Below are 23,730 nucleotides of genomic sequence, written 5' to 3'. Positions count from 1 at the left end.
ACACATACACACGCCACACACAAATTCCGGGAACGCAAAACTGAGACGGAACTCAAACATACAAAGGTACTGAGGTGAGAGAAAACCGATGCACTTAAGAATGTTGGTACAGGAAGGAAGCCGATAACGAACCGATACTATTGTTTATAAGTGGAACAAAATGAGAGATTTTTTTTTTTGTATTTTGAATCACCGCTGGATGTTTGTCATCAAAACTCAAAACAAAACAAAAATTTCTAACAACAACACACGCACACACACGCGCGCTCTTGGAAGAAGGCTTGAGAAAAGACGAACGGACCTTTCTGACGATTCGAATTTGTGTGGGTGTGTTTATATAGAAAGCGTGTGAGTTCTTGAGCGCGCACGGCGATGGTGACAATGGGGATGAAGTTTCTGAGTGGATGGGTGTGTGCGTGTACGTTTGTTGAAATGTCGGCATGTATATGTATGTGTGTGTGTGTGTGATGGATCTATAAGAGCTCCCGATTGTTTTGTGTTCCAATTTGTTACGAACCCAAGAGATAGACGCACAATATATAAAACGGAGAGATACTCATCGAAAATTTGTAAAGGACGCAACATACGAACAGAAGAGAAACGTAAACAAAGCACACACGCCAAATTGAATTGTTGCTTGATTGCTATTGGTTGTTGTCGTTTTTTTTTGGTGGAAACCAATAATGGAATAACGGAAAAAATAAAATGAAGAAAAACGGACTTAAATTATAAGTTTTTATTGTATTCCATATTTTCTTTTACTATTTTAATAATTGATTTTCTTTATAATTTTTCGTATGTACACAAGAACATATTCGGGAAAACGAAATTATACATTGATTAATTCGAATATATAAATAATGATAACTCAAAGCTGTAATTTCAGTTGATGTTTCTATCAATATTATGCCATTGCTGTTTCTGCCCTGCCTGGTAGCCGGCTGAAATGTTTCAGTTTTTTTTTCATATTTGACTTCATTTAATTTTTCAATGAAACTAACACAAATGAGATAAGAGGAAATACCAACACAAGCTACGTAATGTGATTCCTTGTTTTTTTTTTGTTTTCCTGCCGTCAGGCTTCCAGTTTTGCATTTTGTTACATATCATTCAAAATGTTTTGTTTTGAGAGTCGTTTCAATTTCCTCTTTAAGGTGGTTTTTCTTCTTTACAGTAAGAACAGTGTTGCACAAATGTTTGAAACATTGCTTCCATAGTGAAAAGGAAAATAAAAATAGAACAAACAAACATCGTGGTGAGAGAAACTGAATTCTGAATTCAACTAAAATCACTCTACTTTGCTAGATAGAACGTAGTGGTGGTGGTTTTGGTGATACAGGTTTGTTTTTTTAGCTTTTGTGAATTTTTGCTTACATGTTACACGTTTGTAAAAATCACTTTTGTTCAGTTTTACAGAGCAGTGACAATCCAACAAAATGTTTATAGATAAAATTCATATGGTTTCGGGAATGCCTAGCCTCACTTTTTTCACTCAACGGTTTTTTTTTTCCTTTGTACTTTTTGGTTCCAAATGTTTTGCTTTCGTTTCCGTTTCAGTTTGTTGGATTCTCGACTGCTGCCTTCCAATATTCGACCCCATTTCTTTTGTTTTTGTTTTTTTAATTAGTAAGGAACTAAACGAAAGGGTGTTCACGCTTCACTGTTAAATAAATACTCAAACAAACAGAGTATGCTGCGCTTGCTTGTGAAACTGCCAAACTCTTGCAACTAAAAAGCTTCGAAGAAGTCAGATTTCTTTTCGGTTTTTTACAATCATTGGTGAATACTTTAAATTATGATGAAACTATGCTTAAAATACTAAACGTTTTAAATAAGTATGAAAATCTGTTTAAATAAATAGTGTATTTCTCTGTCCGTACTCGCTATATAGATAATCTAGGGTTTAGCTTTCTTCTTTATATTAAAATCTAAGCAAAAGCAAGAATAATAGTGGATAAGATAAGGTGAGAAGAAGGGAAGAAATAAAACATAGTCACATCCTATTGCACACATCACTCTCAATTCTTTCTAACATAAATCCTAAAAATAAAGAAAAGAAAAAAAACACAAGAAAGAAAAGAGAAATTAAAAGAAATAATAAACATAAAACATAAAATTATTACGCTAAAAAAGGATAATAAATCATGCGATAAAATAAAACGTGAACCCACAGGTACACAACTTATAAGTAATGCAACTCTCGCCCGTAGTAAAATGCAATGCAAAACACATCACCCCCCGTCCCGCGACGGAGCAGGCAAAATAAAATCTACTAAAACTAATAATACGGGCTAAAAACTGAAGAAGACGAAAACAACAATTAACTAAAACTGAAAAATAATAACACAAGAGAGAAAAAAAAACCATAAGCAGTACCCAAAATTCCACAGAAAACGACGCGCGGCACTATTCGATTTGACATTTGGGCGTTTATTTTTGTCTGAATTTTGCACACTGCCTGCCTACGGGGCATGGCTTACTCCGATCTTGTACGCACGCCGACGTGCTGCGTTATTTGCGTGAGTCTGTGCCATCGAAACGAAATTATAATGAAAAGAAAAAGAAAACTACACCTGTCAGTTGCACAAGAAATTCGCACGTGTTTTTCGCTTCTATGTACGTGTGTATGTGTGCGTGTGTGTGTTTTTCGCTAAAACTCAAAAGTATAAGAACAAAGCAAACCATAAATCAGATATTTGGAAAGTAAACAGACTTGTCAATGTGATTTTCTTATTTTGTTTTTTTTTTTCGGAATACTGAATTCAAAGCAAATAATGATTTCATTTTTTTTTTGTAATCCAATTGGAATAAACCGGAACCTGTTCGGTTGAAACTCGACTAATCAAAATTAAGAAAACTGCAAACGAAAGAAACCAAAACAAACGGAAATAAAACGTATAAATCGAGAGAGAATAAAAGAAGAAAAAGAACCTAAGAACTGAACTGAAAACATATCAGAGCAGTAAGAATGCGTTTCGCGCTGACAAAAGAGCCGCCGCGGTCGAATGTCGAATGCTGCGGGATCTCAGGATGGTGGCCTTTGCTTGTTTGTGCTCCATCCCGAGCGACCGTCGAATTGTTTATATGCAGTCAGTAAGAAGATCAGAGAAACAGAAATTTCAACGAGAACTAAAAATACTGAACACGGCACAGCCAAGTGCGAATACGACGCGTCGCTTCTTTCTGAACTCTGCGGGAATAAAAGATGTATGCGCACTTGGGTGTCAACACATTCTTGCTTGCAATTTTGCGTTTTTGTTGTCTTTCTTAAAAGTAGGTTTTTCTTGTTTTGCTTGTATCACAGTTGTATGGAATAGATTCGGGTGTTGTATTTTCTTCGTTTTTCCTCCTTTCCTACCAGCAGAAGCAGTTCCATGGAAAGTTGTTACGATTGGCGCTAAGTGGCAGCCTCGGCTGCGGCTATTAGCTTGGACTAGAAATCACAAATGAGATTTGTTGTAAATGCGTGAAAACACATGGAACCACTACACTGAAGAAAAGAGCAAAGTGGAATTGGTTGTAATTTTTTCTTTCCGCTCAGGGAACTCTTCAGAACGAAAATCGAATCCAGGGCGAAAATAAAGTAGAAAAACCATAAAATTTAAACAACAAAAGAAAGTTTGACATGTCAAATCTCTGTCTATGTCACTATTCTCGGTCTCTCACTTTTTGCACTATATATAATATCAATATATTCCTGTGAGAAATGGGATGGGGGAGTATTTCTGTTTCTATGCAACATTGTTTTTCTTGGTTTTGTTTTTTCTTGTCGTAGGATGTCCGGTATCAATAAAGGAGCTGAATTTGTGTATATCAATAACTTGTCTTACGATCATCTTAAAAATTACTGTGCGACATTATTATGCTTGTTTTGTTGCTCATTCCAATAGTTATCCATTTAATATTTTTTGTTTTCTTTTATCATTACGATTAATGTACCTTTCTTATCAGGCTTAATACTTTTCGACTAATGTATCTGTGGCTATTACAAAAAAAAAAACAATTCTACCCTCGGCTCTTCCAATATAGACTTGGCAAACATTCGTTCAAAGTTGCTCAACAAGTTTAGTACCAATTTTGTTCTTTCAAGGTCTCGAACAAAGACACACACAAAAAATCGCGCTCAATGGTGGGTTCTGGCTCGTGAACTGATGAATCTGTGTCTCGTGTATAAAAATCTAAGTTGCTACTGCTGAGGAGAAGAAATTCTTGTTTTATCTGTGTCACTGCCACTGTCGTAATTTTTGACACCGACGTTTATGCGAAAGAAAAAGTGCGTCGGTGGTGTGGCTGTCACCAGAGAATAATAAATAGGGACAACGCTTTAACCGTTAACCGGCACAACTGTTAGTGACAAATCAAGTGTGAATCATGTCGTGTAATTTCCCCATGGACTAAAAACAGTGATTCTACTTTATCTTCACTTGCTTCACAGTAGAAGAAAAAAAAACAGCACTGTTTTAATTTTTTTTTTTTTCTCTTTACTAAGTACGTTTCTTTCATCGTTCGTTTTGTGTCTCTTTCAATTTGCGCGTTCTTTCTATGTTATGGTTTTTGTTTGTTTGTAACTGCATTGTATAAATAGGCTCACTCGCTCAATTCAACTAAATTAATGGCTTTTTTTAAGGGGGTTTGCCTCTAACATTTCTTTCCTTTTGCTTTTCTCAATAATTTACCCAAGTTTTGCACTTGTTTGTTTTACACTAAAATGAGATCCTTTCGTGTGTTAGGTTTATCTTCCATTTACAGGTTGATTTCTTCATTATTTGCTTTCCGTCTGTTGATAGCAAAGTTTATTTTTTTTTTTATTTCAGCTTGCCTCGAAGCCTTTGTCAATAAATAAGTTGTAAAAATAAATAAAATTTTCCTAAAATATTAATTTAATCTTACTATCTTGTATCATGCGTTGCCGTCGTAGCTTTTTTTTCGGATCGTGTGTGTATGTGTGATGAAATAAAACATGTGGTGTCAGATAGATTTTCCTTTCCGTTTCCGTTTTGACAAATATTGCAGTAGTACCACTTTCATTTCACATCTCACGAAAATACACAATTCTCCATTTACATATATATGTTTTCCACTGTAGTTCCTTCTGGTTACATATTTTTATTTGAAGGGGGACATTTAAGACTAACGCGTAAAAGAACCTATTCTGCCTACTATGTTTTGTTGTAAAAGTTTCTTTTTCTTTTGACTAGATTTTCGTGTTTCTTTCAGTTTTTAGCTTTGGCCGACAGTGGTTTCCTGTCAGCCGGTTAGTAGTTACTTATTGATCGTCGTTTTCGTCATCAACGTTAGAGCTAATAAGCCATTTGTTCTTGTTGTAGTAAAGCTCACTTTTCGCTTCCTCTCCACACACAGCAAAAAAAAAAAAGTTACGTTAACTGTCTATAGCCTCCTCCTTCCACAGGGAAGCCTCTCAAAAGTGTCGAACACAAAGTCTCAAAAGTTGTTCGTTTCACATCGATCTCGGGAAACGGCGTGTTGAAGACGTCCAAGTTGCAGCACACACAAGTGTGTTCCAATTTACACGTTTGCTTTTTTCTCGCTACACATTATTCCGAACGAATATTAGGATCCTCAGCCTCTGGGACTGATCTCATCGCACATTATCATCATCATCACTTTTCCAGCTGCGCATTTCGTGTAAATAGACTTTGGAAATATAGAGAAAACAAGAGTACACGAGAAGTCGCTAATTAATCTCAGACTCTGATGGATGGAAGCGTGTGCACAAATACACAAAACGGCGCGCAGCAACCCATGCTGCTGACAAAAATTAAAATGTATGCGCCATGCTTGCTAAGTTTGAAAATAATAGTTTCTCGAGTCGAAAGTGACTCTCTTCCTCTTCTTCTTCGAGCCGATTTATGATTAGTGCCTAGCCTAACTATATAATAAGAGCGAGTTGAGATGTGTGTGATTACTTAAAAAAGTGACTATCATAGTTAAAATAGAATTAAAAAAAATGGGAAATGCACACATACTTGATTTTTTCGCCTATTTCTGGGCTGTCTCGCTCTGTTCCGCTTCGAATGCGGATTTTCTGTGTGAAGTTTTTTGCCTCTCATCATTCATTCAGGTTGAAGGGGGTTGTGATTTTCACGGCTGGCTTTGATCTTCCGCATGCGCACACGTTTCGAAATGAGAAAAAGGCTGGAAAATATCAAACTCACTCGCGACGCCACCCTGCACTCGGCAACATGCTCGAAAATCGCACCCCTCGCGCGAAGCCGTGTACTTTTTCCACTCTCTGTGTGTTTTTAGATCGCTGCGTGCGGTTGTAGTTGTGTGTAGTATAGTTGTATGTGGAATATATTGCACCATCAGTACTCGTCTTGCGGGGGAGTTTGATTAACTTTCGGAGGGAGGGTGTCGGTTCGAAGTGTTTGATACGTTCTCCCTTTTCTCAATTGCAATTGTTTTCTTTCTTTTTAATGATCGGCCATATCGGCGCTGAAATCAGAATATCACCATATCAGAATGGAAATATTGAACTTATTGAGCAAGCATGGATTTTGTGGATAATATATGTGACAGAGTTTTGGAGTTAGAGGAATGGGGGAAAAATTGACTTTTCGCAAGGAATTCCACGATCGGAGACAGTAGCGAGAAAAAAGACGGGTATTTTTAGCGGATTGAGAATCGTTTCGGGCGCTTCAACACGCGTCGATCCCGTGTGGTTTGATGATGATGTGTGTGTGTGTGAGTGTTAGTGTTTTATGGAAAGGAGAAAGAAATCTGTTCGATTATAAATGAGTGAAATTACTTTGCTTTGTTGGTTTTAAAGCTGACTTGTAACACCCGCTGGCCCAGGGTGTATCCGTTGAGAGATCGGATCGCCAGCATGGCCTCCTCGTAGTTGGTCATCGTGACGAAGCCGTATCCTTTGCATTGATTGGTAGCGGAATCCTTGATGACTTTGACATTCTGCACGGCACCGAACGGGCCAAACAGTTGCCACAGGGTGTTCTCCTCAGTTTCTGGTGCCAGGTTGTAGATGAAAATGCTCCAACCACCGGACGGAGCGATTGCGCCGATTCCAGTAGTCGGTGCAGTCGGCAGCATCATATCCAAAACTTCTCCTCCCATCGGCGAAAAGCGGGCCAATCCCTTGTTGATTGGATGGTGAATAGCTCCCAACCGGCGGGTCAACTGTGGGTTCAGGAAAGTTGGCAAAGCAGGTTGCACAATCTTGGCAGCCGTATTCTGTCCAGGAGTATTCGAGAATTTCACCGTAATGGGATCGGTTAATCCTTTCGGGGTCGTTCCATTCAAAGCGGCAATAGCCCGCTCGGCCTCCTTGCGTTGATCGTAACGAATAAATCCAACACCTTTCGGTTTGTCATTTCCCTCCTGAACCAACACACGGCTGGTGATAATTTCGCCAAACGGTCTGAAGATCACTTCCAGTTCCTCTTGGGTGATGGTTTTGGGCAGTCCGGAAATGTAAAGATTAGCTCCCTTGATTCCTTCCGAGCTGGGTCTGGCAAATGACACTTTCAACACTTTATTCTGCAAGCGTAGCCCATTCAACACACTCACGGCCTGTTCGGCATCCTGTGACCGGTGGAAGTTCACAAAGCCATATCCTAAGCTTTGCCCCTTCGGTTGACCCGGGTAGATTACATTCTTGTCGCGCACTAGCTTCACGCTTTCAACCTCACCCACGCTCGAGAACAGTGACCGGATCTCCTCCTCGGTCATAGTCTGGGGTAGATAGTTGACAATTAGGTTCGTCCGAGCGCTCTCCGACCCGGACGCCGCTGCAGCGGTATTCTGCGGTTCGCCATTTTGTTTTTGTAGATCTTGTACGGCTGCTAGCACTTTGTTGGTCATGATTGAAGTCGTAATTTTGAGGCTGTTCTTTTAACTTGTTTTCACACACAAAATATTTTCTTCGAGGGCGTGCAGACTCACTATCGCACACTCTCTATTTTTCACTTCCAAATTTGGCGATGTTACTGATCGGTCACGGCGACAAAAAGCGTCACTAGAACTTCGCGATCTCGTTTCTTATTTTATATCGACTCCAAAAGTGTCACCAAAAACAAACAAATGCACACTACCTCTCGAAACGACGACGGTCACTAAAACCTTGTGCGAAACTTGGATACCAATTAACTTTTGATGGATCTACGTTGAACGTACAACTCTCGTAGCAGCAGCCGAAGAAATTTCCAGGCAGAAAAAATCAATTTTGGTTTCGTCTTTCTCTTTTGCTCTTTCACCGAAACGAACGGAACAAAAAACTTTCTTCTTCCTTTTTGCACTATATACCGTACGGCAGGGGTTGGTGAATATGAGTGCTGCTATAATGGATGTTTGCGTATGTGTGTATTTGTATATTTGCTGCTTGCTATATCTGGAACTATACACTACAATAGAACAAGAGCTGATGCTTTTGACTTTTGCTGGGATCCGTTTTCACGAGAGCACAACCGTGGCACTACGCTGATGACGATACTATGATTTCGTAATGGTGACGGCGCCGGGTTTTATAGCTTCGTGGGATGTGTTTGTGTTGGTGCGGGTGGTAGCATCATGTTGCATCGTCAGGTGTCAGCGATATCGTTCTGGTTGATGATGCGCGACTTGCACGAGACAAAAATTTGAACCGACAGTTTGCGAGCGACATTGTCACCTTGATTATTAACTCTATTGTATGATGGTAATACACCTTCCATGTTCAATTACCAACATAAATGGAAACCAGAATACACGTGCAGCGCAAACTGCCTCTAAAAATACCCAGAGAGTGTTAGAGATTGCTAGGAAAGAAGCTCGTAATCTGGCCAATAGTATTTTTACATAAAAATGAGTCGAATGGACCATTGATTCTTTTGCACCTTTCGAATCACCTGGTATTTTGCCAGTACATACTACTTCAGAAAGAAATAAGAACTTCCCAACTAACATTTTCAGCTTTATAAACCAATTTCCCGGCGTTGTGCTGTAAAGTAGCTGAAAAAAGCTGCAAAAGCAGAAGAAAACAGAAGAAACTGAAGCTAGAAAAATAGTTCCGGCGTGATCTGAGATTTGAGCGTAATTGCATTTGTAAACAAACACTATGAAGTAGAAGAATGATTCCTCTATCATTTGGTATGTGTTGTTTATGAGATTGAGCTTTTATTCAAGATAAATTGGCAATTTACGTGTTTGTTTACAAAAAAAAATACGAAGACAAAACTTGAAAAGCATTTTTACTGTTTTGAGAACCAACGGAATAAAGTGAAAACGTAAAAAAGTAACAAATGAAAATTGTTCGAACATGGGCATGTGGGTAAGGCTAGAAAAAAAATATAATAATTTTGTTTATATTATGTTAAATTTCAGGAACCAATTGGTAAATTGGTTTCAAATATATGTATAATGTTTGTAGTCTGTATTGGGTCTGTAAGAGACTTCAAAAATTTGTATAAATACAGACATATATGTATATTTGGCACCGGTTTAGAGTTGTCAAGTTGTTCCCCGATTTCATTCTGATCTATTCTTTCCATCCCGTTCCCTCCCTGGTTCCAAGAATCAATTCAAACAATTATTGAATGCTCTGTATAATATGCTTGCGTAGGAATTATAGACGTTCGATTATCTGCATTATGTCTGATAGTCAAGCAGCATTAAATGCTTCAAAATCAGCAACATGAAATTCCAAACTTGTCACTTCAAAAATTGGCCTGTCGAAACCAAGGCTGTATTCCATTTGGTGAATTTTCACTTAAATTTGATGGATGGAAAATTTTAAAATAAACCTACTATTGTACCAGACTTATTTCTGACAGACAAGTAATCAATTTTGACAAACACCTTTTCAAAAATCGGAAGATCAACAACAAAGAAATCATTATAATTTATTTTAGAAATGTCAAATTTAAGTGATAATTCACCAAATAGAAAACAGCCCAAGTGAACCCGAGAGTGAACCTATATTAGGTTCCTGGCCACTGTCGCATTGAATGGAATGTAAAAGCCAACTGGATTTTTTTTAAAGGCTTTATTAAAGAGATTTTTAGCCTTAGGCTAGTTCATCTCTAAAAAGCCAACTGGAGCCACCTTCCATTGGTACACTGAACCAAAACACCCGCCGATCGTTAAATGAAATCTCATTCAGCGTCAAGCTAAACTAATGATTCCTGAGATTGAATGACAATTAAGTCGAATGATTTTATGATGAACAATAAGTTATTTTTGTTTACATTTCAAAATAATGTTTTTTTTTCTATGTCATCCGATAATCAGTCACATATTAACAGGCACATTAAGCGAATGTTTTTCATCATGAACCAAAATGAATATATTTCTTCATAGCCCCTTTATGAAAATCATTCCATTTCAGGTTTATCATCATCTTTCGGTTATTCCTCATATCAGTTAGCAAATAATGGCAAACAAATAGCATTGTGACTGCGCGAGTATTTAAATATTATAGAAACATTTAATTATACAACCATTTCATTAGAGATGACTCATGTAATCTCAACAGTAGAAAAGTAGCATTTTTTCGATTCTATTGATTAGTGGCCAATTCTTTTCGTACTTACTATCTAATAACCAATATTTTTACTTAGTAATGCTTATAACTGATTGAAATGGTTGTGTAATTATTAATTTCAATAATATTTCTCAAAAGCAAAGACCTCTATTGAGCCAACTACATAGAAATGGACATCATTTAAATACGATCTGATTTTCTTCCATTTCAAGACTGATGAGTTGAAAAGTTTATGTATGCAACTCATTTACATCTAGTTCTATTTTGATTTGATTGATGTATGATTATAACGCCTGATTTTAAATTATATTCATACATTTGATTCTGTCAAAATACGAATTGAATGACGATCTTCTTAAAATCATCTGATTATAAGCATGGGGCTGGGGGCAAGACAGCTGTACTCAGAGTAAATATATTTGCAGCGAGTAAATTTGAGTTACTCACATTTACTCAAAAATTAACAAAGTAGCAAACCCCCTTCACTCTTTGGAATTTATAGAGACAGATAACAGCCAGCGTTGCCAGGTTGCCAGATTTATCTGGCACTGCCAGAGAAATTTAAGCTCTGCTTGACAGATTTTTTGAGAAATCTGGCAGCTTCCTATGTTAATTTGCTGTGCCAGATTTTTGCCAGACTTTTTTTTCGGGTTTTGCCAGATTTTTTCAAAATTAGCCTGGCATCTCTGATAACAGCGCCAATAGGTCTTTGACGATACATCGTTGAACTGCAGCGTTGGAAGAAAACACGCACAACATCATTTATACATGTACGAACCCACACCACTGAGCGGAGGGTACAGCTCAATTTAAAACACGAAGCGGTGTCATCACTCAGCTTCGGCAGCTTTAGTTTACGATTTAATTCGCCGTCATTGAAAAATACCTTCTTTATAAAATAGAAAAGTAATCATTATTCCATCGTAATTTTTGAATAGCCAATAGCGTGCAGCGTTGGCCAAGGAAGACGGCATATTTTATTACGTTTGCTTAGCAATGATTTCGATACGTTGCGGTTTTTTCCATGTATACTTCTATGCAACTTCTATTATGTTGAGCAACAGCTTCATAAATCATCAATTCTCGATTACTTTTTCGAAGGGACGTTTCTGCATTTAGTATTGTTTTCTCAAGCTTTTCTGATGCGTATAACGTGGTAATGTTTGAAAATGGATGCAATCATAACGAAGTGAGAATCTTGCTATCGCAATATAATTATGATGACATCGATCATCCTCTTCCCTCGACTGATCATCAACGTCCACACTGGCATACCCAACAAACATTGAATGTTGAATAAGAGCTTATTCAGACAAAAATAAGCTTCTTCAGCTAAAAAATTGCTTATTCAGCTGTTGATCAACTCAAATTGTTTGTTGGGTATGTCATACTGACATCTGTCATTTATTGAGCCCTGGTGGTAAAGTTGGCGGGGGACTCCCAACAGTTTCAATGTGCACTCACGAGATGGCACTGCGATCACATAAGGGTGGTGTATCCATTGCCTTGTTCGAGGAATTGATTTGTGGGATATCTTGTTAATGAAATATCTTTGAAAGTAGTCTCGATTTTCTAATCAAAGAAAATATCGTCTGACAGCAAATTTGTTTTTCAACACGAGTTTAAAACGATCAACAGGAATTATATAATCGTTAGGTTTTGTTGTAATGATCCACAAGATTCCATATTTCACACAAATTAGACGCTGTTGATTGTGGTATATTATGCAGCTGCTCATTTCAGGTCAGTTTAGGTCAGCTCTGGCCAGCTTCGTGGAGTTTTTGAACATTAAAAATCATGCCATGGCCAACAACTAAATACAGTGCCGTCACCATCTGTTTATTGCCTAAATGTTTCGCCCATGTTTTCTATATAATATTTCATTAAATATCCAGCGTCTAATTCCTAAAGCATGGTCGAGTAACATCATAAATCGAATAGAGCATTCTATGAATTTATAGATTGCATAATAAACAAAAATCATATGTTTCCAAAAATGGGAAGGCACTGTTTTCTGATGTTGTTGAAAAACATACAGGAATGTATTCTATTATATTTATATATTTGTATAAATTACGTTTTCACCGAGTTTCTGGATGTATAAAAAATATAAATTGCTACTAACATTGCTCTAACGTTACACACAGAATGAATTTATTGAATTATTTTAGCTTAATTCAAACCTATCGAACCGCACTATAAGTTCCTACACAGAAATTCCAATATAACCCACTGCTGCTCTGCTGAGTCGTCCAGGTCCGAGGTCCACGATGGTGGTTCTTCGTCGTTCTTGTTATATGCTGCGAATGTAGTGCTACGTGTTATCGATGGTGGCGATCGTCGATGTTGAGCTTATCTTACTGTTTGGCATAATCGCCATAAAAATCTTCCGTCGACTTTGAAGGGGCAGCTCGAATTTCATTTCGTACACGTGGTATACGAAAGCGCATTTGCAATTAACCATTTAATACAAGCAGTTGAAAATGATGTTTCCTACCACTCAAACTTCGAAATAACACAATATTTTGAAGGGTTTTCTTCTAGAACCACGAGAAAAGTAGCCAAAAGTAGTGCGTTTCATAGTAAAATAGAAATTTGTTGGTCCAATTTTGTGAAATCGCTGGTAGAAAGTGACGGTAAAACTGCTGGACAAAATGGTCCATTCCTTCACCGAAATGTCTTCCCGGGTGAGCATTGCTAGCGCACCGTTTGCTGCTAGCCCTCCAGCTTCAGAATGTTTTTAAAGTGGGGGAGAACATTTCCAACGTCTCGTTGGATTTTTTCCCAAAAGTATTTCTGTGTAAGAGGAACGACAAATTAATCTTCTGCACTTTTGGAATATAATTTGAATAAATTATAAGTTTCCTTTTTATATTAATACTTACTTCGAGGCTCATCGATCAAAGCTGGAAAACACGTCAACTTACTTTGCTTGATAGCATCAGTTTCAACATTGTTTTCAATATAACATTCAGGTTGCTATGTGTACAATATATTGATCAACGTGAGTTGCTCAGAGTTACTCAAAATTAACTCCGATTTTACTCGTGATCGAAAGCTGTCTTGCCCCCAATCATTTTCAAGAGCTGATCACTAGATTGACCTGAAAAGAACTGGCATCACTGATAAGTTAGAAAACTCGAATAATTTGATTATAAGTGTTATGTTTGTTTGTCTGTGGTAAAGTTCAAATGGTAACGTCAATTTTACAGTCCGAACACGATGTCTCCGGTAAAATGTGTAACAGAAAATTGCCAATGTTTGATACATCATCGCTCATTGCTCAACAAAAGCAAAAATAAAGTTTTTTTTTAAAATGCTCGAATTGATCCATTAACCACTTAATTCGATCAGTTTAAAATTACGTTTTCTACCACTAGAACGTGGCCAAAATGTGTGAGTTTCATAAAAAATTGTTTTGTGATAATCGCTACAGAGAGTCTAGTATACTAGACCCTCTCTAATAATCGCAAGTAGAAAATCACTCCAAAGCTGCTTGACAAAATGATCCATTTCAAACATGATTATTATTTGTATTTTACAATACCCATCAACAAGCGACATAACAGTCGCACGAGTGACATGTAGCCAGCATTCGACCATCAGAGGCAAACCCCTCCGCAGAAAGCACGTGCAACAAACTGCCAGCATCGTCACCGGTTTGACAGTTGCCGTTCTATTTATGCTGTTTCTTTTTGTTTTCCTTTCCAGTTTATGCTCACCGTTCGTAAACAGAAGTGCTGATTGGTGTCGCGTGTGATTTTTCTTTGTGAAATTTGACCGGTGAAAGCATTTGGCGGCGGAAGCAGGACCATCTAATTAGATCAGGTAAATGGGCGGTGCATTTGTTGTGCGATTGTTTTGTAATCCTGGCTTTAATTTATTGTAGAAATCATGAACTTCCTACGGCAAACACTCAACATCACCAAATCGTTTGCCAATGAAGGTAAGTGTCAAGTGCATGTTCGGTGATTGTGTAACAACAGCTGGTTGTTCGGAATACGTGAGTGCTAGTTGTCCCGATGATATACGAGTGTTTTTTTAGTATAATCTAGTTTATAATGGTAGTTTTTGATTTATTGTTCGCTTGCACACCACCGAAGATGGTTCCCACCTTCGAAGATACTTAAAGATCCATGTCCGCAGAGAACCACTGGTCTTACCAAGCGTTACATGATAATTATCTAGGTGAACATTTCCATAGGTGCTATCTGCATTGATCAATTCTCGTGATCTAGATTTATGGTGTGTTTCAGCTTTTAGGTTTAGGTGGATGGTTCGTCTCTGGCATTCAGTGTACCGACCAAGACTTAGTTATCTCTGTGTCATCTCACACTCATCCGTCAATATGCTCCTGCGTGCATCCCCACAATGGTTTCTTAAGAATGGTGCCTTTGTCTCATTTTACTCCACTTCCTCTAGATGAAGTTTTTGTTTTGAGAAAAGTGAGTCTGCTGTTTCCGCTTCAGTTGTGTAGCGTTCTACATTCTGCTGGACCCCTTGTTGGGTAAAGACTCTGTACCTGTTGTAACATCGCCGAAATATTCAGCGAGATTTTTATCCGGTTTCAAAATTGGAACAACTTATGCATTTTCCATTCATCAAAAAAGTATACCAAATGGAAACATCTGTTAAACAATTTTTCCAAGAAAGACACGGTACTCTCTTGGAGTTGGTGAGGATATAGAAAATTCCTTCATCACCTGGAGCTTTCATATTTTGAAACTTTTTAGTTATAGTTCTTATTTCGTTCAAATCAGTCCTCCAGTCATCAAAAATATTTTCCCGAGAGAAAATATTCAGATAATCCCGAGCAACCTGATTCTCAATAGGACTAGTAAGACCCAAACTGAAATTATGGGAACTCTCGAATTGCTTGGAACATAGCTTTTCTGAATTTGTAATCAAAATGTTATCACTTTCTTTAAGCGCTGGAATAGACTTTTGAATAGTTACTGGAATGTGATCATGGGTAACCAATTGACTACAAAGTTGACATGAATCAGTTAAGCTGTTTGGATATTGAATAGTGTAATAACCTGCAGAACAATCATCAAAAAGAATATTACCATTGGAATTGCTTTGAGCATTATTAATTAAATTAAATAATTTGTGTCCCTTTTAACCTTATGGTTAGGTTTAAGGAACGTTTCAGTTATAACGGCAATATGCACGTTATGAACTCCCAAAAAGTTAAATAGCTCGTCTTCATTATCTTTAAGAGATCGATCATTCCAATTCAAAATATTTGGTGATATAAAATCCATTACCTACTGAATTTCAAAGTCATGACTATGTTATTACCAAATTTAACTCCAGTTTGAAAAGCATCAAACATGGAGATAGCTTTCAGCATATCACTAATCATGTCGAATAATGATTTCTGTAAAAAAAATCCAGCAGCAGGTTTACACGGCCACTGAGAATAACTCAGAGAGAAAGAGTCACTTCTACTCGAGGTATGGAAAAAATTCAAAAAATCTGCATGTACTCAGCGCTGAGTTCCTGCTGTTGTTTAGAAATTTCTCCATACCTCTGAGTAGAAGTGACCCTCTCTCTCTCTGTGTTATTTTCAGTAGCCGTATTGATGAAGAATTTGAAGCTTGTGAGCTATTTGTACGTACGCGTACGATGTAGAATTTGTTCCACGTTGACCGATGTTAACAGCAGAGAAATTAGCCCTAATAAATTTGGTATGGTTGTTTTGCTTAACGACGTGTTCAGAGTATCATCCAAACCATTTGTGTTATAGTTCTATCATTTGAGTTATCGTTCGGATATGGTTTTTTTTATTAGAAAGGACCTGGTCGGAAACGTGGAGTTTAGAACGAAATTGTAGGATCAAACTAGATTTAAGGACCTTCCTTCACAGGACAGGGTCTTCCTAAAGTTTTCTCACTTCACTCGTACATGATTAGTTTTTCTAAGGCCTTAAGGAGGTTTAGTTCACTAGACTTGAAGTGAACTAAATAAAAATCATCTGGATCAAGATACTGGAAAAGACGCTTGAATCCGTCCAAGGTTTCATCCAATACATGGCATTCATCCCGACGGCCAATTTGAAGTGAAAACTTGAATAACGAAGTTCAAAAGTTCCTTGCGAAGAGCATGGAAATCGAAAGTGGTAACCAACATAGGGGGACCTTTTCCTTCTTGGAATTAAGCCTGGAATGTTTAGTGGAATTTGGCCTAGATGATGGATCATTCTCAAATTGATTGTTAAATTGAATTTCAGTTAATCTAACTGCATATATAGGGTAACATTCAGTTTTTGACTGCGCTGCCATATATTAACAATTAACGGAACTAAGTGTATGCGTAATTTGCGATAGATTTCACCGTTAAGATCAGCAGAGACATTTGAAAATTAACACAGAAGGATGGTAACATAGTCAATTCAAGCTGAACATTGTTTTATGTCGTAAGTAACATTGACAGATTCTCTTCGTAGACTTTCTCTTTGTATCCCCACGGCCATGTAAAGATATTCCCAGGTATCTTCGGCACATAGATCGATTAAAGAAGCTTCTATGTAGCATCTAATATGACAAGCACAGCAAGTAACGGTTATGTGCTCAAGTTATTATCGAAAGAGAAAGTTGACGAAGAGAATCTACCTAATGTAATATTCAGCTTGAATTGTTTTACTGGTGTTTTATGATGATCGAAATAATCAAAACGAAAACATTGGACGTCATGTTGATTCTATAATGAATACGGAGGCAACATACTGTCCTTCGCACCCCCTGAAAACTCCCACGCAGATGGTTCCTGTTGTTTCTAGGAAGTGTAAGTAGTAAAACCACTCAATTTTGAGGGAATCTCATCGGCCGTGCAGCGATTGTTGAAGAGTTTGTGCATTCGCTGTTGAGCTTCACAGTAGCTGACACTCGCTTCACAGCACATCAGGGATCGTTCACCGTTCTGTGATGATGGTGTTCGTGAAATCGGACGTCAGGTCGCAGGCAGTCGTTCGTGTCTGTACAGTCCGTCAGTGCAAAGTTTTTGTTGCTTGTTGGTTTTATTTTCCTTTCGCAAGAGCACCAAACAGGCAAGCAAACGGAGCAGCTACAACAGTCCGATAAAATTTTTATGCTACTCGTGCGTGTGTCGAAATAGAGGCTGATGGCTGCTGCTGTTGCTGCTGTGTGCAGTTTCCTTTCGACGTCGCGGTCGCGTTTGTGAAAAAAAATATCCTAAAGTCAAGTTGCAACGGAACAGTGGCGTGAAAACAGACGAAGTGGTGGTTTTTACGAGCGGTTTTCGGTAATTTCGGGGTGTTGGCTAATATTTGTAAGTGGTGTTTACCCTGCTAGATGATCGGGAAGATGGTGCCCTTCTCCGGATAGAACTCGTTGTGAAAGTGACTATTAACTTGGTTTTTCTTGCTCGCCTGGAAGTTGCGAAAAGGCGAGAAAAAGAAAAACGAGTTGTGGCTCCCCGTCCCAGCAGCAGTGCAGAAAGAAGAAGGGTCATCATGGAATAATAATGGGAACTGCAGTTAGCAGGAGGTGGATGAAGCAAACGCATATGCAGAAGAAAAAGAAGAAGTTGGAAAACTAGATCCCACGGATGTGGACCACTAACAGATGTTCCCGTGGGTGATTGAATGCCGCACGGATCTTTGAGGAAGCAAGTTTCTAGAAGGCCATCTCGAGAGAAAGGAACTGCATCGAAAAGAAAGAAAAAGAAAAAAACGGACATCGAACGAAATTGAAGTAAAGCAAGTCAAAACCAGGCCGCTGCTGCTTCTGTTGCAGATGGTTGACGACGACGAGGAATGATGAAGGGGGGCACGAAAGCAAAAAGTCCACCAAAGAAGAAGGAAGAGCAAAACCACCGCACCGGAGCAGTCAGTCAGTAGCAAAAAAAAAAGGACAACTTTAGGGAGAAAAGAGACTAAATTGTGTAACCTGTTTTACAACTTTGTGTAGTGTCGCGAGTGTCTGCGATCAATTTTGAAGAACGAGCAATATTAAGTACATATTTTATAAAGTGGAAGTGCTACTGAACTGAACCTGTGCTCGAGTGTGCGTGTACCTGTGTGCCAACTTGATCGCACCAGGGAAGAATGGAAAGGAGTAAAATACAGCTGCATCAGGAGAACTACTCTCCATCCTACCTGTACCCCATACCGATACCGGTCATACCTGCTGCCTGGCTAGGCGGCTCGGTGAATTGCACCTGAAATTGGGGTAGACAGTAATTGCCCGGAGGCATCAACGCAGCTCGTTGTATACTGATAAGGTGGGCCTGTACCGTGGTTGCAGTTGCTGCTTTTTCTTTGCCTCTTGATAGCCGCAGCTAATTTGCCGGTCCGTGGTGCTTTACAAGCTTTATCAATGTTTTCAACCGATTTCTGAATTGCCATAAGCAACGGTTTCATTGCGTAGAATTTTATTGACGCAAATCTGCCGTTTGATTGTTGCAATTTCGTGCCATTTTGCAAGTGCTTGGGATTACAGAAATTTTAGGTAAATTTGCTTTTTTCTCCCACTCAAGAAAATATTGGTATTCCAGGGAAAATGAATAGGTATTGCTGCTTTTTACTACCTCCGGAAGTTTCTTCAGATTTCTTTAGAACAATTCTTCAGACATTCCCCAGAAGTTTCTTCCGACTTCTCCTGGAAGTTTTTCTGTCTTCCCCTGAATATGTTTTCCAACTACAGCTTTCCCCCGAAGAACGCGTTACCCACTGAGTTGCACCAACCGCTTTGTCTCAAGGGGTTTTCAACCAAGCGCTCTGATTTTCTGCGAGTGACTACCATTGACCCTACTCACATGCACAAAATCAGACTGACTGGTTGAAACCCCGCCGAGAAAAAGCGGTGGGTGCAACTCAGTGAGTAACGCGTTCTTCGGGGGAAAGCTGTACTCCTGATTCTTTTCTGATTTGTTCCAGAATTTTCTTACATCTTTGCACGGAAGCTAATTCCAGTGTAACTATTAATTCGTTCGAAAGATTCCTAAAGTTGCATCTCTATATATTCCGACTTTCTCCAGAAGTGCTCCAGACTTGCTCCGAACAGAACATCGGAATATTCGTATGAATTCTCCGGGCAGCTCCTTCCTACTTACCCCAGAATACTTGATCGGGAAATGTGGGCCAGTTTCTCTATTTTTTTTGCAAAAAAAAAAAGATTTTGGGCCTTTAAAAATTCTCAAGATTCTTGGACTAGACCAGATTTTTTTTTTAGAGAAAAACGAAGAGAGTTTTGGAAAGAACTTTTAATGATTGTAGACTTGTAGACTCCATGTCACTTGTGTGAGTTCAGAGTAAATTTTTTAAATAGCTCTGTGGGAAATTCCAAATCAGTTGTGAAGAGGATCCAAGGATCCGTGAAAAATTCCAAAAAAATCGAATTTTGAGCGTACAATACCAAATAAATTCTGATTATAATTTAAAGAAAATTCCGAGGATAATTTCAAGAGCATCGCGAAACGAATTTCTAGAGAATTTTAATGGAACTTCTAAGCAAAATTGCTGAAGAATTTAGAAAATACGTCCAAGATAATTCTGGAGAAAATTTCAATACAATTCTGAAGTGAATAAAAGCGAATTCATAGAAAAAACTTTAAAATTTTAGGAAAATTTAAGGATGAATTTAAAGTTTTCTTTTGGATAGAAGTATTCTGAAACAAACGCTGGAAAAAGATTTGAGGATAATTTCAAAGTTCGGCGTTTCAAATAGTTTTGCAAGTTTAGTAACTTGAAAACTTTGTAATTTCCTCCATAATACACTTGAAATCTTCTGCAGAACACTTGGAATTCACACTGCAATGTTCCTCATATTATTAATAATTCTAGCAATTCCCTGAAGAATGCTTCTCAAAAAATCACTTGAAGTCAGCATGCACTTAGTATTCTCCTGAAATTACCATGGAATTACCAAAGGAATTTATTTTTAGTTCTGCTGTAAATACTTTGAAATGCTCCTCTTAATTTCCTGGGAAATCTGGGAGCTGGATTCGATTCCCGTCCGGTCTATTATTTTTACGGGATGGGAAATTTCCCGACTACCTTGGATTGTATAGGCATAGAAGCACCGACGACCCTACATGCCACTAGAGCATTCCGTTTGTCCACAATTCGATTTGTCAAATGATCTGTCAAATAAGATGAGGTGCAAACCAAGTCAATATAAATTTTACGTGTGTTCGTGTCCTGGCTCATGATGTGTCGCAATCGGATGAGTAGATGGCGATAGTGTTTAATGTATTTTAAATATGGCATCTTGGGCAAGATTTTGAAAGTAGCTTCTATGAGCTGTCACGTCGGTTCGTCGGTGATAGAAGGCTCTCAATTAAAAAGTGCAAGCGCTTCAAAAACACTAAAACGCTGTACAGACTGGAGAGTTGTAACATGTTATAACGGTTGTCAAATAATTGCAACACAGAAACCATCATCAAGATAGGGCTATAACATGTTATAACTCTGTAGTCTGAACGTACTATAAGTTGAGAGCAACCAAACTTCTAATATGCTATAAGCAATAAACTTGAAATGTCATGTAGTAGTAATACCGCTCTCACACATCTCATCGAGACTCACACAGACACACACACACACACACATATGCACGAGCATAAAATCAAGCATAACTTTTCAAAAGGACGTATGTAACATTGGATAGGAAATTAGAAACATTGGATAGCAATGTATATATGAGATTATTAAATGCTATTTAAAAGTTAATGCTATTTTTTTAATCTGTTTGTGCTATTAGTTGGATAAAGGGATTGCGTTTAAGAGAATTGTGAAAAATTTCGAGTTTTTCAAACACGGACAAGACTTTTGATAAAACAAAATCATACACCTTTTACTTGTGTACTACTCACATACACCCTGATTGATTCGTCGGTATCACACCTTGATTGTTACATACACCCTGCATGATTCGTCTATTTGACAGAAGGATTTTCACATACGTCAAATCAGATACACTGGTTTTTGTTTTGCAGTGAAGATACGTCGGCAGCTCAAAAAGCATTGAGGAATTGTCGGTTGGTTGGTTTATTTACATAACTACTCAGAGTTGTGAAATAATCGATGTTAAAAGCGGAGATGAGAGGGTCACCGTATTATCTGCTGTCAGATGTTATACGCATTTGCTGATTGATAGTGGTTGCTTTGTTTTTTCACATACGACGCTTCACTGTGAGCGTATCTGCATTTTTTGTGTTATCATCAAATTTTAACAGTTAAGTCATGTTGACAATAAAAGGGTGTATCAACACATGAAACAGGGTGTATCAACATATAAAACAGCAAAAAAGGTTATCTTCCATTTGATTCCACTTAATAAATTTTGGTATCCAATATATTCAATATTCCGCTAACAACCCAATTTCATTACTTCATTATGATGGCTACCAAGCCTTTGGGATTTTCCTTATTAGAGAGTTGTATAGTTTACTTAAATCTTTGGTTTTTATTAGTTAGGTAGGTTCCGATTAAACACACTGTAGTTTCATTTTTATACCTGTGATCTTGACTTTTTTTGTTACCTAGGAGATGAGTACTTAAGGGGGTTAGATTTTGATAAGTTCTTTTTGATTTACGGTTTAGCGACTTTGCAATCAATTTAATTGTTTATAGGAAAGTTTGAACATACTGAGAGGTAAGCACATATCATCGGTAAGAGACGTGTGTGTGAGAAAATTTGCATTTGCAATTCCCATTCAGTACACGGGTGCATTGCCAATTATACAACGGTGGACCTATATTTGTTCACATCGACTGATACTGAGTGGTTGCGGTACAAGCACATATCGTCGATAATAGACGATTGTTGTGTATCAGAGAACGCTTGCGCAAAAAGACTAGGGTGGGGAACGGATTCGAAACTCAAATGTCATTAGCCAAATACATCCGTAGACCATAGGTCCACCGTTGTATAATTGGCAATGCACCCGTGTACTGAATGGGAATTGTGGGTTCGAATCCCACCGGTGCCCTTAGATTTTTTCGCAAATTTTCTCACACACACGTCTCTTACCGATGATATGTGCTTACCTCTCAGTATGTTCAAACTTTCCTATAAACATTTGATAAGTTCTTTAGTGGGAATGACACTGACGAAGACTGCACATTGTACGAGGGGGACGACTCTATCTACACTGCAGTAAAGATTGTGTTGTGCTGTGGCTAGCACGCTGAGTAGATAGAAAGAAGATTGATGACGATTCTGAAGATTTCCTGCAAAAAGATGATGCACGATGCATGTAGATGCGAGAAATGCAAGAAGATCTTTCGAAGATTGATTCGCTAGTGTGAGATTTTTTGAGCATCTAAAATTGAGATTTAGATGTGTCGCCCCCCTCGACATTGTAGTCGAAATACGTATCTGTCATGGATACCAAAATTTATTAAGTGGAATTAAATGGAAGATAACCTTTTTTGCCTTTTTTTTTTAAGCATTCCGCTAACAACCCAATTTCATTACTTCATGTATTTTATATTTGGTTAGATGCAAAATATCGATTTGTTTATTTTTGTGACTTACGTCTTTTTGAAAAGTTATGCTTGAAATGTCATCTTTGTGTTTATGTTTGCGGAATCCGATTCGCTGCAGCTGTTCCGACCGCAGCAACCAGAAAGCAATCGGAACGTTCTTTCGCAGATGCATTATTTTTCATCATCTTTCTGTACAATCGGGTCGGCTGCAGCAAATAAATTCGGAACAGTTATACGCATCTTATTCAGGAAGAAGCAGCAAGTGCAAGTGTCGGCAAAACTATAAAATCTTACAACGGACTTATTCCGCATCATTCTATTGTTATATGTTCCATGTTTGCCAAAAAACTTGTTGCATATTCGGATTATGCTGCTCTTCTGGATGATCATCTCGTCGGAAGTACTGTGAATTTCTTTTAAGATCTACTTCTCGCCCAAAGTTCTCTGAAGTTCTATGAATCTCTCCTTGACAGTTCTCTGAACTTCTCCTCGGAACTCGGGTAGATGGAAATATCTCAGTCATACTAAATTATGATATTGATATAAAAAATGATATTCATTAGCGGTAAAATAACAAGAAATAATATCGGTGATTTGTACCTGGAATATCGTTCCATTCCTATAGCAAATTAAGCAATTACTGTTTAAAATTAATAACAAAGTACTGAAGTTTAGGTATTTGTTTGGTTTGCAAATATCAGCATTTCTGATTAAAATTGTATTCAGCATGCTATATTTTGATATTACTTCTTGATATTTTACCTCTTATGTAATACTA

General features: G+C 38.0%; 3 protein-coding genes across 5 annotated transcripts in view; 2 read left to right on the top strand and 1 right to left on the bottom strand.

Moving 5' to 3' along the window:
• Positions 1-721: 721 nt before the first annotated feature.
• Positions 722-8,457, bottom strand: elav (embryonic lethal abnormal vision). 3 transcript variants are annotated; one of them, XR_010520315.1, is made up of 3 exons: positions 6,770-8,457; positions 5,988-6,456; positions 722-2,040 (listed from the first exon to the last, which is right to left on the bottom strand). XR_010520315.1 is itself a non-coding variant. In XM_065239491.1 (2 exons), exons 1-2 carry the CDS (start codon positions 7,837-7,839, stop codon positions 6,435-6,437), a joined length of 1,092 nt encoding a protein of 363 aa, XP_065095563.1. In that variant the 5' UTR covers positions 7,840-8,457; the 3' UTR covers positions 722-6,434. The 3 variants fall into 3 exon arrangements, 2 of the variants coding, with proteins under 2 accessions (XP_065095563.1, XP_065095565.1); XM_065239491.1 differs by having other exon boundaries at positions 722-6,456; XM_065239493.1 differs by lacking the exon at positions 5,988-6,456.
• Positions 8,458-14,233: 5,776 nt separating this feature from the next.
• tko (technical knockout) overlaps positions 14,234-23,730 on the top strand; it is a 52,384-nt gene continuing 42,887 nt past the window's right edge. Inside the window, exons 1-2 of the mRNA XM_065239522.1 lie at positions 14,234-14,323; positions 14,385-14,441. Of these exons, the coding sequence (XP_065095594.1) occupies positions 14,390-14,441 (52 nt within the window). The 5' untranslated portion in view covers positions 14,234-14,323; positions 14,385-14,389. The remainder of the gene's footprint in view (positions 14,324-14,384; positions 14,442-23,730) is intronic.
• The window catches only part of elgi (E3 ubiquitin-protein ligase NRDP1 elgi), a 31,905-nt gene continuing 25,713 nt past the window's right edge, over positions 17,539-23,730 (top strand). The window contains exon 1 of the mRNA XM_065239498.1: positions 17,539-17,761. The gene's annotated coding sequence lies outside the window, so the exon portion shown is untranslated. The remainder of the gene's footprint in view (positions 17,762-23,730) is intronic.

This window comes from Ochlerotatus camptorhynchus, unplaced genomic scaffold (assembly GCF_037179485.1).
Source record: "Ochlerotatus camptorhynchus isolate MF236.1 unplaced genomic scaffold, CSIRO-AGI_Acam_v1.1 ptg000055l, whole genome shotgun sequence".
Classification (NCBI taxonomy): domain Eukaryota; kingdom Metazoa; phylum Arthropoda; class Insecta; order Diptera; family Culicidae; genus Ochlerotatus; species Ochlerotatus camptorhynchus.
The sequence above is the reverse complement of the archived record's forward strand: the minus strand, read 5'-3'. Positions and strand labels throughout refer to the sequence as shown.

Coding starts and splice junctions, on each gene's coding strand:
- elav (XM_065239491.1), bottom strand. CDS start 7,839: ATGACCAACAAAGTGCTAGCAGCCGTACAAGATCTACAAAAACAAAAT. Junction 6,457..6,769: donor TTTAAAACCAACAAAGCAAA/GTAATTTCACTC, acceptor TTCTGATTTCAG/CGCCGATATGGCCGATCATT.